Here is a 13,834-nt window from a genome sequence, read left to right as displayed (position 1 = left end):
TATTTTTGAGACAAATATTAAAAACAAAAGTAATAACAAAATAAAGCCAAAAACCAGGAAGCTATTCTAATCCTTGGATTTGAGATGTTCTAATATCTCAAAAACAAGGTCAACTTCACCAGGAAGAACTCAGATCCATTATATCATATGGATAAGTGGATAGCATTCTCTGAAATTTGGAGAAATACTAGTGGGACAAATGAAATATCTCACAGTGCCAAGGCAAAAGAGTCCTCATGAGTATATTATACTGCCCATTTTATAGCAACCATCAGTGATCATAGCATCATTAGCCAATGTTTCAAAGGTTATATAAGTTGTAGTCTGGTCCAGGCAGGAGGACAGGGACATCTTATTCCATTGTTTATAAATAAACAATTTCCATCCACGTTTATTCAAGCCACAAAGGTAAAGACATAGGAAGGATGAAGAATAGAGGGTTACTGAAGGTGTTTAAGAATAGAGTCCCATGAAAACTACAGGGAATGCACGAGCCTTGCAAACAAATCCCAAGGCATTATGTTTCATTACCTTCCACTGTGGTGATCCAAAAAATGTCTCTTTCATTCAGCTTAGAACCTCTAAACACATGTCAAGCCATGTTTGCAACTCATAGCTGATCAACCGATAAGCCGAACCATAACAATCACACACAAGACAACAACTCAGACCTCCCAACAGCGATGCCCATAGATCATGGAGACACGCTCTGGCATCAGTCTGTTTGACAGACTGTTAAAAATCCTCTTGAAGAATGCTGAAATAGAAGACATTCTCACAGTATGAAACTGAAGTAGCCTCAATTTGTGAAAGAAAGCTGGCTAAACCCACAAACACATGTAAAACTGAATACAGCTGGACTCATAATATATTGACTTTCCTGCTGCATGTCAGAAAGAAATCTTTAGTATTTGTCATTTCATTTAAAAAAGTAGAATGTCTTTTTTGTAGACTTGTGACCAGGCCCTGACTACCTGGACTAAAGGATTTCTTATTTAAGCGTGTGCACACACACACAGAGCAATAATTGTGTGATGCTTTATGGAACGTGTTCAGTACCCCTCAGTCTCTTCTGTAAATATGCATGGCTGATAGGATTTATACATTTCTCACAATGCTGTATAAAAGACTGCATACAGACCAGAAGCACAGTGCCCTCTGGTGCACATATAAAACAAAATATTTATATAACAGGATCTACATAGATACAGGCACAAAAACAAAACTAAGTTTTGCTTCTGCATACATCTAAACCAGTCACTGGGAATTGTACATTTCTACCATGAAGAAACAAACCAAAATGATAACCTTCATAAAACATTCTTTATGGCATAGATCAAGGCAATCTAATCCATTCAGGCAACCACTTGTATACCCCTCTACTTAATGGATTCACTAGGCTTGGGTGGAGTATGACTCCTTTTTTGTAACTTATTTAGATTCAAACAGAATAACCGTAGAAGTTAAAGGCCATATATCTCAGCCTCCTCCTTTTTCTTGGCCTTCGTTACCGCATCCTATTTATCTGCATTTCCTTTGTATTCCCTGGTCATTTCCTCCAGGTTCTGAATGTGCAATTACCTTGTAGGTAAAAAAGGATGAGGTGACTCAACTTCTCAGTGACTAAGTAGAAGACACCATTTCCACTTAAGCAAAAAAAGGAAACAAATCCTGATACAAGGTAGAAAGGAAAGGCCATTCAAGAAATTTCCTTTTAAAATTTTGAGTATTTAAAATGATAAACTCAGCCTCAGAGTTAACTGAAACTTACTTTACGGCAGTTTAGCAGTCAAGAATTTGGGAGTTCTGCACTTGTGGTCACCATTATCCAGTTTTTCCATAAGAAGTATATCTCCAAGAAATACTTTTAAATAACCAGAAAACATTACCATGGTGAATGGTCAATAATAACCCTTTTGATAATAACCCTTTCCCACCTGAAACTTTCCCTTAGAGCAACTTAGTTATCCACCACCTTCAAGGAAGATATCTGTAATTGCTTTCCCTTTGCTTCATACCTGTATATCTTGTATCTTGTGCTAAATCCCTGCCGGCTTCTGTCCACAAAATCTGTGTATTCCTGTGAACGATGGAAGGGTCCCTTATCAGAGAGGAGCCAGTCGAAGGGGCTTGTGGCATGCTGATCCGAAACAGCAGCAACTGCTAAAACCCAGCAATGAAGACTCAGTGCTATCCACTCCCATAGAGCCATCAGAGAGAACAATTCAGCACCAGCTCTGCTCCGCCATATCATGCTTCCACTGGGGACTTAGAGCCTTCATTCTCTTAGCTTTCCCTCAACACCTAGACAAAACACACAGGCAATTAGTTAGCCCCTGGAAGATTCTTTTCTAGCAATTAAGGTACTGAAGTGGCAAATCCTTTTTCAAAAATCTAATATCAGTGTTTTAAATCAGATAATAGCAAAAGTGATTAACAAATAAACTGAAATAATTTCTTTTTTCAGAGCTGTGTATCTTTCATACTTTGGTTCTTTTTGTATTTATTGGAAAATAAGTCATTGAGTTACAGCAAGCCTTGTCAGGACAGCATTATACAGTGGATCACTAAACCCACTGAGCAACAACCAGCAGAAGTTTTGACTCATAATTGTTTTTTCAGCTTAAATGTTTTATAACACTGGACACTTTCAAAAGAAATATTGAATATGTTTACTTAATAAATTGTGTTATAAATTTTAATACATGTATTTTATTGTTTACTTATTAGAAAAAGGCTTTAAAATGGATTAAAATATAGATAAACTGAGATGGAATGAAACTGTGGGTCTAAGAATACATAAACAAGTAAATAAATAAGTGTGTGTATCTATGCCTCTATCATTTATCTATTTCTAGCAATATATTTAGATGCGTGGATGGGTGGATGTGGGGGTGGGTGGGAGTAGAGGTATGCATTTTTGCTTAGTTATTTTTAACATTATTCTATTAGGGAAAAACTTCCTTGATTATTTAAACAGAATTATAATTATTTCTAGCACATTTAAAAGATTTAAATGGACATCTGTGTCTTATTCATAAGATAAACAGGCATACCTACAAAATTCATATACATACACAAACTAAAACAATATAGATTATACATAAACTATAAAAACACATACATTAATTTTATAGGCATTCAAAACCAAAGTAACAAAGAGGTGTCATCCCAATGTGATATAGTATAAATGACCTTACACAAAGCAACTGATGCAGTTTATATGCTATGCAAAATATTCTACAAATATTTGAATTTCAATTTTACTTTCCATCCCACCAAACTTTTTCAAAATTATTATTTATAACACATAGAACCATGCATTATAGAAATTCTGACTAGCAAGAAGTTTGGTTGTGAGCATTTTGGGTCAGCAAAATCTCTTTAGGAAGCCATCAAAATGCACAGTATTAAGTAAAATATTCTAACTATGACAGTTGCCATATGTCTCTGGTGTTTGGTTATGGCAATTGATAATTTTAATTTGCTGTTAGTTGTAACCCTGTAATTCACAATTTAATCCTGAATTATTTCAATATGAGAGGTACACAGCAATTTTGCCACTAAAAACTATCTCAAAACAGTGATACAATATGGCTGACCTAGGTCTTTAGATTCAGTCTTACCCTCTACACAATTAAAAGGTTCAATACCCACATACGATCTGATTTGCCCCAATCATATGAGTTGTTTATGTGGTGATTTTAAAATGTGATGATTAAAATATGCCCTCGTCTGTAAGTAACAGAGGACATCTTACAAGTGAAGATGTTTTAACAATGATTTATCATAAGAAAGGACAATATCACATAATAAAAATACTTTGGAGTAGGAGTTAAAAGATCCTGTATCCCCATCAATTACTTGTATAAATATAGCACTGTCAAATGATTCAGATCATAACTTCCAGTTCTGATGAAGAAAATAGATTTTTTTACATATTGTTTTCCTTATGTGGAAGCAATACTATTTACCTTAAAAACAGTATATTTCATTTTCATTCATAAACTAAGAATTATTATTATGTGTGATGGTATGGTATAATCCCCAAATGGTTAATAAATATTTCTTATCTTTGTGAAACACACATTTTTATTCTGCTGATCAAATATATTCAAGGTAGCAAATTAATCATTGTTACCAAAAACTTATATAAAGCACGTAGAAAAGCACCTATAGCATGTAAGGACATTAGGAGTGTTTCAAAGCATATTTCATACTTACAGGAAATCACGTAATTATATACCATCAAATTAAACCCTACTCTTTGTGGTGAAGTACATGACTTTGTTAAGAAACAGCATGTTGTGAAAGTAGCATATGACTGACCTAGATGACATTGAAGGTCCTATTTTAAAATTCTGTCATTTTTCAATATATAATTACCCAGAACAACTGCTTTTATTATTTTCTTTACCAAATATATTGAAGATGTTTCATGGTCCTCATATTCCCTAATATTAACATATAAGAAAATGGAAAGATGTTCCTAAATTGTGTACAGGGGAACTACCTAAAAATGTTAGTGTTAGGTTTTAATTATTTCTGTTTCTTCAACTTCTGATATGGATACATGTTCCCACTTATGTTCAGAAATGAGTTTTTCTGAAAGAACAGTTTATTAGCACATGGGAATAACAATCCTGTTCAAGTTTAAATTAATTTGGGGGAACTACTGAAATCATTATAAGGTCTTTTTAAAGGGATGTACAATAAACCGAACTATGATACCCAACAGTTCTACAGAAGCCTTCTTTGAGAAATAACTTTGAAGAGTTACAAAACAGGAAGAAACGTAGTGTTAAAATACATTAACACATTTATGTATTTAGGCTTCCAAAGATCCTTAGGACAAGTGGCCATTAGGCTCAATATTCAGGAACAACAGGACTTCATTAGCCTAGTTTGTCACAAAAGCAGGTAAATGCACATTTGAATCACCTTTGTATATGAGTACTAATTTTAAAATTATTCCTGAATGGCCTTTATAATATGATAACTTTATGATACAGATTACCAGTGACAATTACCAGTAGCATTCCTTTGAGGACATTTGGAGTTCACTGCTGAAGTAAACAGCTAAACTTAGAAGTATTGCTAGGAAAAGAAATCATGAGGTACAATGAAAGAAAGTGAAAATGATTAAGTAAGTGAATTCATCAATTCCACTCCCTGGAGTGCAGGGGTAATGCACAATGATCTTGAACTTACTATTCCTGGATAAGTGCCTAAGCAAACAACTAAGTAAATAACAATGTCAATGCACAATATTTTCCAGAACATGTAAGGGTGTATTTTATGAAGAATAAAAGAGATTGAAGATCAAAACACAACAAAACATTAAAAACAAAACAAAAACTTGAGTTCATGTTAAAAAGTGGTATTGATCAAGTTTTTCTTTTCATAAACTAAAAGGAAGTAAAAATAGTGAATTATCATACTGTTTAAAAATATATCTTCAGTACATGGCCTACTCATAACAAATTTTTTCTCATAAAATAAAATTTAGTGAGAACATTATCAACTCACACAACATTATTACTTGCAAATACCCAATGGCCTTGAGAATCTGTACAGAAGAAAACACACCAAGAAGATGTTACATATATAGTAATACACACTAATACATAAAATACATCATAAATACACATAATATTATAATACATATATATTCTTGTATATAATTATTCTTCCTCACTAGCTCTCTGTAATCCTATTCCAGGCTAGTAGTGCACTACTTTTATCTAAAATACTGACATACCATGTGTATTTGAAATTCATAAACTACTGAAATTTATAAAATAAAATATGTCCTATCATATTGAAACTGAATTTCTAGTATACCTGAAACTATAAAGGTAAAAAGAAGACTAAGCATCACTGATATATCCTTTAGAATTGTGTGTAACATCACTGAGGCTCATCATTTAGACCACATTATTTCATTATCCAATATCTAGTTGGTATTTCAATGTTAATGATTCCTATTCGTTAAATAATTAACATTGCATGCTGTATGATTTCTTCTTTTATGTCTGCATTTGGACTGATTTTTATTGCTAACATATCTAAAGTATTTTCTTAGGGAATAAAATCCACTTGGGACCTTGCAAATGCAAAGAAGTTTCATAAGTAATTGTGTCAAATATATTTCTTTTTTTATTTTGAAAAATGTAAAACCCACAAAAGAGCTAAGAGACTAGTACAGTACACACATATATCCTTCAACTAGATTCACCAATTGTTTATATGTTACCACATATTCTAGTCAGTATCTCTTTCTCTCTCTCTCTCTCTCAATCCCTTAGAACAAAATCTAAGGAAAACTGACTGATTTGCCAAGGTCATATACCCATTCTCTAAATTTCTCGATTTGAGCAACTACTGCATTTCTCTATAAAATAGCTCCTTAACATTCATAATCACTAATACTAAAATGTGTAAATATAAAACTTTCAATCTTCAAAATAAAGTCTCCAATTCCCAAAGTGACTGTATTCATTTAAAAGCCACATTCTTCCAAGTAATTAAATGTAACATATTATTCTACTAAGTATAAATTTTAGAATCATTTTATTATTATAAAATAAGTATATCTGTATAAAACGGTCCCAAATTCTATTCAAATATAAAACATATTATTGTATTATCATATATTACATAATATATGGTAATTATTTTATTATGTATTGAAATAAATGCTAGCTCTGCAGTAAATAACTGTTAAATATAACATTGTATAAGTGAATGAATGATGGAAAAGTTAAAACATATTTTAACTGTAAATTTTTAATAGGTTTTTCCACAGTTATTCATTGTTTATATTCCTATTTAATATAGAAAATAAGCATAAAAGAGTAAATCTTATTTATTATTTACAATGTGCAAAATACTCTGATATGTTTTGAGATGGAGGTAAACCACAGGTATCACTAAAAATACCACTTCTGTCCTCAGAAATTTAGAATTAACTGAGGAAGGCCGTGTGTAAGGTGGGACCCACTGCCTATGGTCCCCTCTGTCAAAAACCAATACCCCCGTCAACTGAAAATCAACATTCTTCCATTTGTTTCTTTTTCTGGTCCCTTATCTTAAAAATGATAAAAATGATAGATACTTCCATTCACTCAAATCTTTTTTTTTTTTTTTTTTTTTTGCGGTACGCGGGCCTCTCACTGTTGTGGCCTCTCTCGTTGCGGAGCACAGGCTCCGGACGCGCAGGCTCAGCGGCCATGGCTCACGGGCCCAGCCGCTCCGCGGCAAGGGGGATTTTCCCGGACCAGGGCACGAACCCGTGTCCCCTGCATCGGCAGGCGGACTCTCAACCACTGCGCCACCAGGGAAGCCCCATCCACTCAAATCTTTAAGCCCAAATCCTACTTTCCTCTGCCTTCCAAATTCCAAATTCTAGGCGTTCTTCCTCCTGTTGTGAGGGAACCACGGACCGAAACCGCCAGCCTCCGCTAGGCACGCTGATAACCGCTGGTCTGAGCTGTGTTGCAACAGGAGGTCCCAGTACGCCGCTGAAAACTAACTGGGAGAATTCAGGAGGGGCTGAAAGGAGGGAGGACACGCCAGCCCACAGTATGTCTGATAAAACTAACCGGGAAGAATTCTCTGGCGGGGCTAAACGGAGGGAGGAGACGATGTGTCCTTCCAAGCTCCCAGGATCCTTTGCGCTGGAATCCCTCTCGGCTGAGAGATGCGCGCGCCACCCAGAAAGACCCTGAGTCAGGAGGATTGGCCAGAGACAACCCGGAAACTAACCCCACCACCATAAAACCCGAGAGTCACGTGGAAGAGCAGTCCTCCTGGGTTGCCTTACCCTCCTGCTTTCCGCCAGGACGCCGCTTCCCAATCAAGTCTCTTGCTTTGTCAGCATGTGTGCCTCCTCGGAGAATTCATTTCCGAGTGTTAGACAAGAGCCCATTCTTGGGCCCTGAAGGGGTCCCCCCCTCCATGTAACACTATGAATCAAATCTATCACTTTCTTCCATACCCACTTAACTGGGTCATTCTGTACCCCCAACAGTCTCACGGTTGCCTCTTCACTGAATTACTGCAATAGCTTCATAATTGGTCATCCTATCACCCCTGTGACTCTCTCCAATCTCTTCTTTTAACTGCAAAAGTTATCTTACTAAAAAAGATAAATGTGAACGTACAACAGTTTTACCCCACTTATATAATTATGCTTTTGCCCTCTGGATAACATCCAAACTCTAAGAAAATTTATAAAATTGTCTTCCCTTGCTTAACTCTTCATCCATATGCCCCGCCGTGTGTATGCCAGCACCATTATCAACTAAACATCAACTGTTTCAGTCATAGTTGTATTCCACAAACTTACCTCACTTTCTCCCTATCCTCAGCATCTTTGCTTATGCAGTTTACTGCACCTGAACCTGATTTCTACTTGGATCCCTTCACCTGCCCAACCCTACCCTATCTTTGAACTTCAGCCTTGGTTGTGACTTCCTCCACAAAGCCTCTGTGACCCTTTCAGGTTGACTGGTCATAGTTTACGAAGCCATTACTTCCTCTATTATAGCACATTTACACTGCATATTTATATGTATATTTTATCTATTTGCCTGCATACCTCCCCTGCCTCCAAATAAACTTTGTTTTAGGAGGACAATAATCATTCCTATTTTAATGACAGCTGAGTACAGTTAGCAAAGTGCCTGAAATAAAGTTGCTTAATAAGTATTGTCTGAGTGAATGAATAAATGATGATTAATTAAGTACTAAATTGAGGTGTAATTAATGTGATATGGATGGCAAGATTAAGAAAACTTCTTCGATGTACAAATAAAGAACGTTTTACGGAGTTTGCATCTGAGCTATGCTTCAGGATGGCAAAGACTTTGATAGCGGAGAAAAGAGAAATGGAGTTCTGAGGTCATGGTTTCTGTGTCCAAATCATAATCATAAATGACATGTTCAAGTAGTATCAAAGCAAAGCATTCTTAACCTTCAAAAATTGTTAAGAACAAGGATATGAAAGTATCGTTATTAATTACTGTACTAGCTTTAGGTAAAAATATAAGGTATTATCATGATCTCACACACAATTGTGGACAACTAGGAATCTTTTCATTTATGTTCCATTATTCATGGTTTCAGAAGATAGACAAAATGAATGAGAGTTCACGGCGAAAGTCAAACACAAATCCTCTTCTCGTTAACAAGTACAGTGTCTTACATAGTACTGCAACTGTTGAATTTAAAGAATAATAATATAGAAACAGCAGTTGAATGGCTTGCCCCTCCCGCTTTGGAAGGTCATATTCTAGGGATAACTTTATCTGAAGCCCCTCCAAACCCTATACGGTCGGGGTGGAGGGGTGGGGGGAAGACAGTGATGATGAAAATGACATGCTATACTTATTTCCTTCACAACAAAATAAATATTTATTGAGTTCGTTTGATATGCCAAGCATTTTACCAATATTTCCTTATTTTACCCCCAAGCTGCACAGTGTGGTATATATTATTATCACCATTTGCTTATTTAGATGACTGAGGTTCAAGGTGAATAAACATGCAGCAGAGCAAGCTTTAAATGGCATTTCTCTTGAAGTCAAACTGAAAACCAAGCTCTCCCTGTTACACCACACTACAGCCTAATTAGAACTAATTGCATATTGAAGGTTATTTATTAGGATTTTTGTTGTCACTTACTGAAATGCTTTTGAACAAAATAAAAATTTTAAATGGACTATATAAATAATAAAAATAGAAAATAAAATTAAAATGGGATAATTTTATCTCAGGCTATTATAAGCAAGGGATCTGAGTAACTACATATTATGAGTTTTCATCATACAGGTTTTCATATTATGGGTTTTCAAAGCATATCTGCTCCATATAATTTAATGTTTTCAATAAAGATTATATCCTAATCAACTAAATGTGATTCAGTTTAATATCTTTTGAGACATGTACCATAAACTAAAAAAATCAGAAAACTAAGGTTTTCAGCTTGTGTGTGTTATTTATTGGGCTAAAAAGTATACTCACGATCAGACTGATTTAATTTACCTATCTGCTGTTCAGAGATACTGTAAGATTAATTCAATAGGCTTGATTACTCGATCTTGTTATAAATTGCTTTATAGTTTTACTAAAAGAAAAAAATACTATCCCACATACATAAAACAGAATTGGTATCTCACAGTGGGAGAAATAATAACATTTCAGTGGAATGAGATGACTTTAATATTCTGTTGAAATGTAATCATAAATTTTTATATAAAGTCAGTTTTCTTATGTTCCCAAACATGCCAAATAATGACAAGAATATGAGGATCATTTCTAATGAGATTATTTTAAAGAACAATAGTGTGAAAACTCAGGACTACTGCTAAAAATATACATATATGTTATATTTTATAGTAACTTTTGGCAAGGAAGATCCCTGGATATAGCAAAAATAATTTTAAAGGTATAGCTTTTTAAGAGCACCAGTTAAACTCAAGTATTCAGTTTGAAAGCTTATTCAAACACATATGGATAATATAATGCATCATCTTATATGCATGTGCATATGGATTTTCATCTTTGAATGTTCATGAACTACATATAGTATATAGCCAAATTTAATAAAAGAATGAGTTCCATTATTCAATGATTTACATCCTCACTTTAGTAATGATGTATTAATTTATGGCTTTAATTAAATTCTAGTTATGATCTGTACTTTTAGATTTCAAATGACCTAAAATTGCTCTTCCATAATCTAGACATCGTTTATTTAAAGGTATTGAATTTTTAAATAGCCTAATGGAGTAGAATTTGGCATTTTATTATGTAAAGATGTCAAGATATTCATCAAGGTATAAAATTTTGCATGTTTTACATAATGTGTACCATATTCCATATAAATAGGTAGGATTTTGCCACTCTTTTTTTCTATATTTCACCAGGGGTATAGAGAAGTGATTGCTTTACCTTTGTCTGTGCATCTGTTCAAATAAACAGTAATATGTTGAAATGGGAATAAAATCATTCTGACTTTTAGCTACGCAATTTATCACTAAGTCTATCTAGGAATTAAACCAAAAACTAAGTTTTTCTTTTCCTTATGAATTGATAATTCTTTCATTTTTCCCTTAAGAAAGTAAAACTAATTTATAAAAAGCTAAAAGTAACGCTAATCCCTAAAGTAAAAAAAAAAAAAAAAAAAAAAAACCCTTTCAACTCCAGGCATCGCAGAAACCTGAGGTTACCCATTCAGAGACTACAGCTACAGAAAGAATGGAATGCATTCATATGAATTAGCAATTCCTTTTGAATTTGAAAAACAAACGTTTGGGTGGGTTAACAACTACCTTAAATTCTTTTCAATATGGTGGTTTGAAAATTATTTAAATAACTGCAGATGGATTTCCATTCATTAGTCTTCTAAATTTTACAATATACTACTATTATCCTCTTAAACACCTTTGTTTAGGACCAGATGATGAAGGATCAACTGGCATAGTAATCCTTTGGCCTCTAATGCTTAAAACTCTGTCATGTGCATTGATTGTAAGGTTTTGGAACATGCACTGACTTGAATTCCTCTTTATTTTATTTTATTTTTTTAACCTTATGAGCTGCTTATTAAGTCTGCTTATAAGAGATTTTCATTATTTAGTATGTTAGTAATGCATTATTATTGTACTTTTTCACCTTTCTTATTCTTAAAAAAAAAAAAATGGGCTTCCTTGTTTTAAATCACATTGTAAGACTGGCCTTAGAAGTGAAACTTTTTAGTCATTTAACTCTGCTAAACCTGTATTCCAGAGGGTCCTTGTCATTATTTATTTTATTTAGCTGATCAGGCAATACAGTGCCTCTGAATTACAGCTTTAAGTGTTTTCCATCTTAATGAGGGTTTGTATTCCTCTGAGGAGGTTATACTGCAGAGGGAACTAATCTCCTGCTTGATCCTGTCAATACAATCTTGTCCTACCAATAAAGAGGAAGTTAAATGCTACTACCTAATGATAGAACTGATTAGAAAAAATGAAGAGAAAGTGAGTTCCATTCTTTAATTCTGTCCAGAACATAGGAGAAATTATTCTTAAAAGCCCAAAGTTCAACAGTAACCTGGGTTATCTTTACATTTTAAATATAAAATATCTTGGTGTTTCAACATAAGTGATTATATTAAAAAAATCTTGGTAAGATTCAGATTGTACTCAATTTTAATTCAAAAGGAAAGTGACCACAGACTAAAGAACAAAGTTTGGAGGCAGGATGTTTAGAATAGTATATTTAGATTATAAAATCTAATTTTAAAGCAAAATACGAGGACTGCTTCAGAAACCTTATTGTAACTAGTATCTTTGACTACCAAAACAGAGGAACAGAAGACAGCCTAAAATAAAGATTAAAATAATCAATGTACAGGAGTGGAGTGGAAATAATGGTAACAGACATCTGGATTTAATATGGTTACTATAACTGGCAATATGATTCTGCTTTTTCTGGCATGATCCAATAATAAAAAGCATTCTAGTTTGTGAGGAGAATAAAATATCTCTTGTCAGTAAAAAGAATTCTGTCACATAAATGTAAATTTAAAGAGAATTTGAGGAAAAAGTTAATTGAAAAAACATACTATGTGCAAATCCATGTAGATGCAAAGATAATAAACCTTTTGCCCCTGCCTTTATGGACAACGTCAGCAGTTACAGTTTTGCAAAGCTTTAGAAATGCTTTTTTAAAAAATATTTATAGTGATCCTGAGTAAAAATTGAAAGTACAATACTAACTTGCTGCTCAGCAAAGGCATCTGAACTACTGTAAATAAAGGCTCACTAATATATTCCAAGACTAAGACATAATACTGGGATAAAATTCAGAAAACTTGAAGTTTGGTGTCCAAATGGACAATAAATCAATCTCTTGATCTATAAGGGGACTAAAACTTGTTTTGGAGTTAACCAGGCCTAGAAGGTGAAATAAGCTTTTTAATTAGAAATTACTCTACAGAGAAACACAAATAGAAGTGTATCTTCTGAAGTCACACACACACACACACACACACACACACACACACACACACACAAGAGTACATTTAAGAAAGTTTCGTAAAATTATTAAAAAGTGTTTTTTAAAGATCCTGATTACTTAGGCCATAGGGAAAACTTGTAAAATTTCAAAATAATAATCTTAGTTTCTTTTTATCCATTTGCAAGGAAATGAAAATATTCAAACTTTTCAACCTAGGAGTGTGGGTTATAAACATTGTCAGTGGACTCCTAACCTATCTTCTAATTCTGGTTACAGGGATCATTCAACTTACAGGATAATAATTCCTGTAATAATGCAATAATTCCTGAAATTCCTGTAATAATGAATTCCAGTATAAGCAACAATAGGCAAGGATTTGTGTTGTTTGATTCACTAATGCACCTGTACCACCAACAAAAGTACCTGGTGCACGGAAGGCCCTCAATAAATACATGATAGAATAAGAAAATTAAATTAATAAAGTGCATTTTTGCAATGTTAATATGATTTTTTATTAATTTTAATTCCTAAAAATCAAAAGGCATAACCCATTAAAAATGTTTCCATTGAAAAAAGCTAACATTGAAGCAAACAAACAAAATCACCACACAATCAGATGTCAACTAAATCATCACTCTGAGAATTATTATGACTTTATTAGCAGAACCGTCCTGGTTCCTCCATTTCTCTTAATAGTCATCCTTTAACTCTCTAGATAGAAAATACTTTCTTTACTGACCTATCTATATTCTGAGGAATTTGACAGCCCTCCTCTTCTCTTAAAGAGAATTATATGCACAATATCAAAATTGGACATGTGTGAAAA

General features: G+C 33.8%; 1 protein-coding gene across 3 annotated transcripts in view; it reads right to left on the bottom strand.

The window, feature by feature from the left end:
• The window catches only part of BRINP3 (BMP/retinoic acid inducible neural specific 3), a gene marked incomplete at both ends in the record, with an annotated part of 396,299 nt that extends 394,045 nt beyond the window's left edge, over positions 1-2,254 (bottom strand). The window contains one exon of one of the 3 annotated variants that reach the window (XM_082672168.1): positions 1,989-2,254. In XM_082672168.1, coding sequence (XP_082528294.1) covers positions 1,989-2,254 — 266 coding nt within the window. The remainder of the gene's footprint in view (positions 1-1,988) is intronic. The other 2 variants (XM_082672169.1, XM_082672170.1) reach the window with 2 other exon arrangements.
• Between the last annotated feature and the right edge of the window lie 11,580 nt (positions 2,255-13,834).

Source organism: Grampus griseus (assembly GCF_964374135.1).
Source record: "Grampus griseus genome assembly, chromosome: 1".
In the NCBI taxonomy this organism is placed as follows: Eukaryota; Metazoa; Chordata; class Mammalia; order Artiodactyla; family Delphinidae; genus Grampus; species Grampus griseus.
Note: the sequence above shows the minus strand (reverse complement) of the source record. Positions and strands in the feature narration are given on the sequence as shown.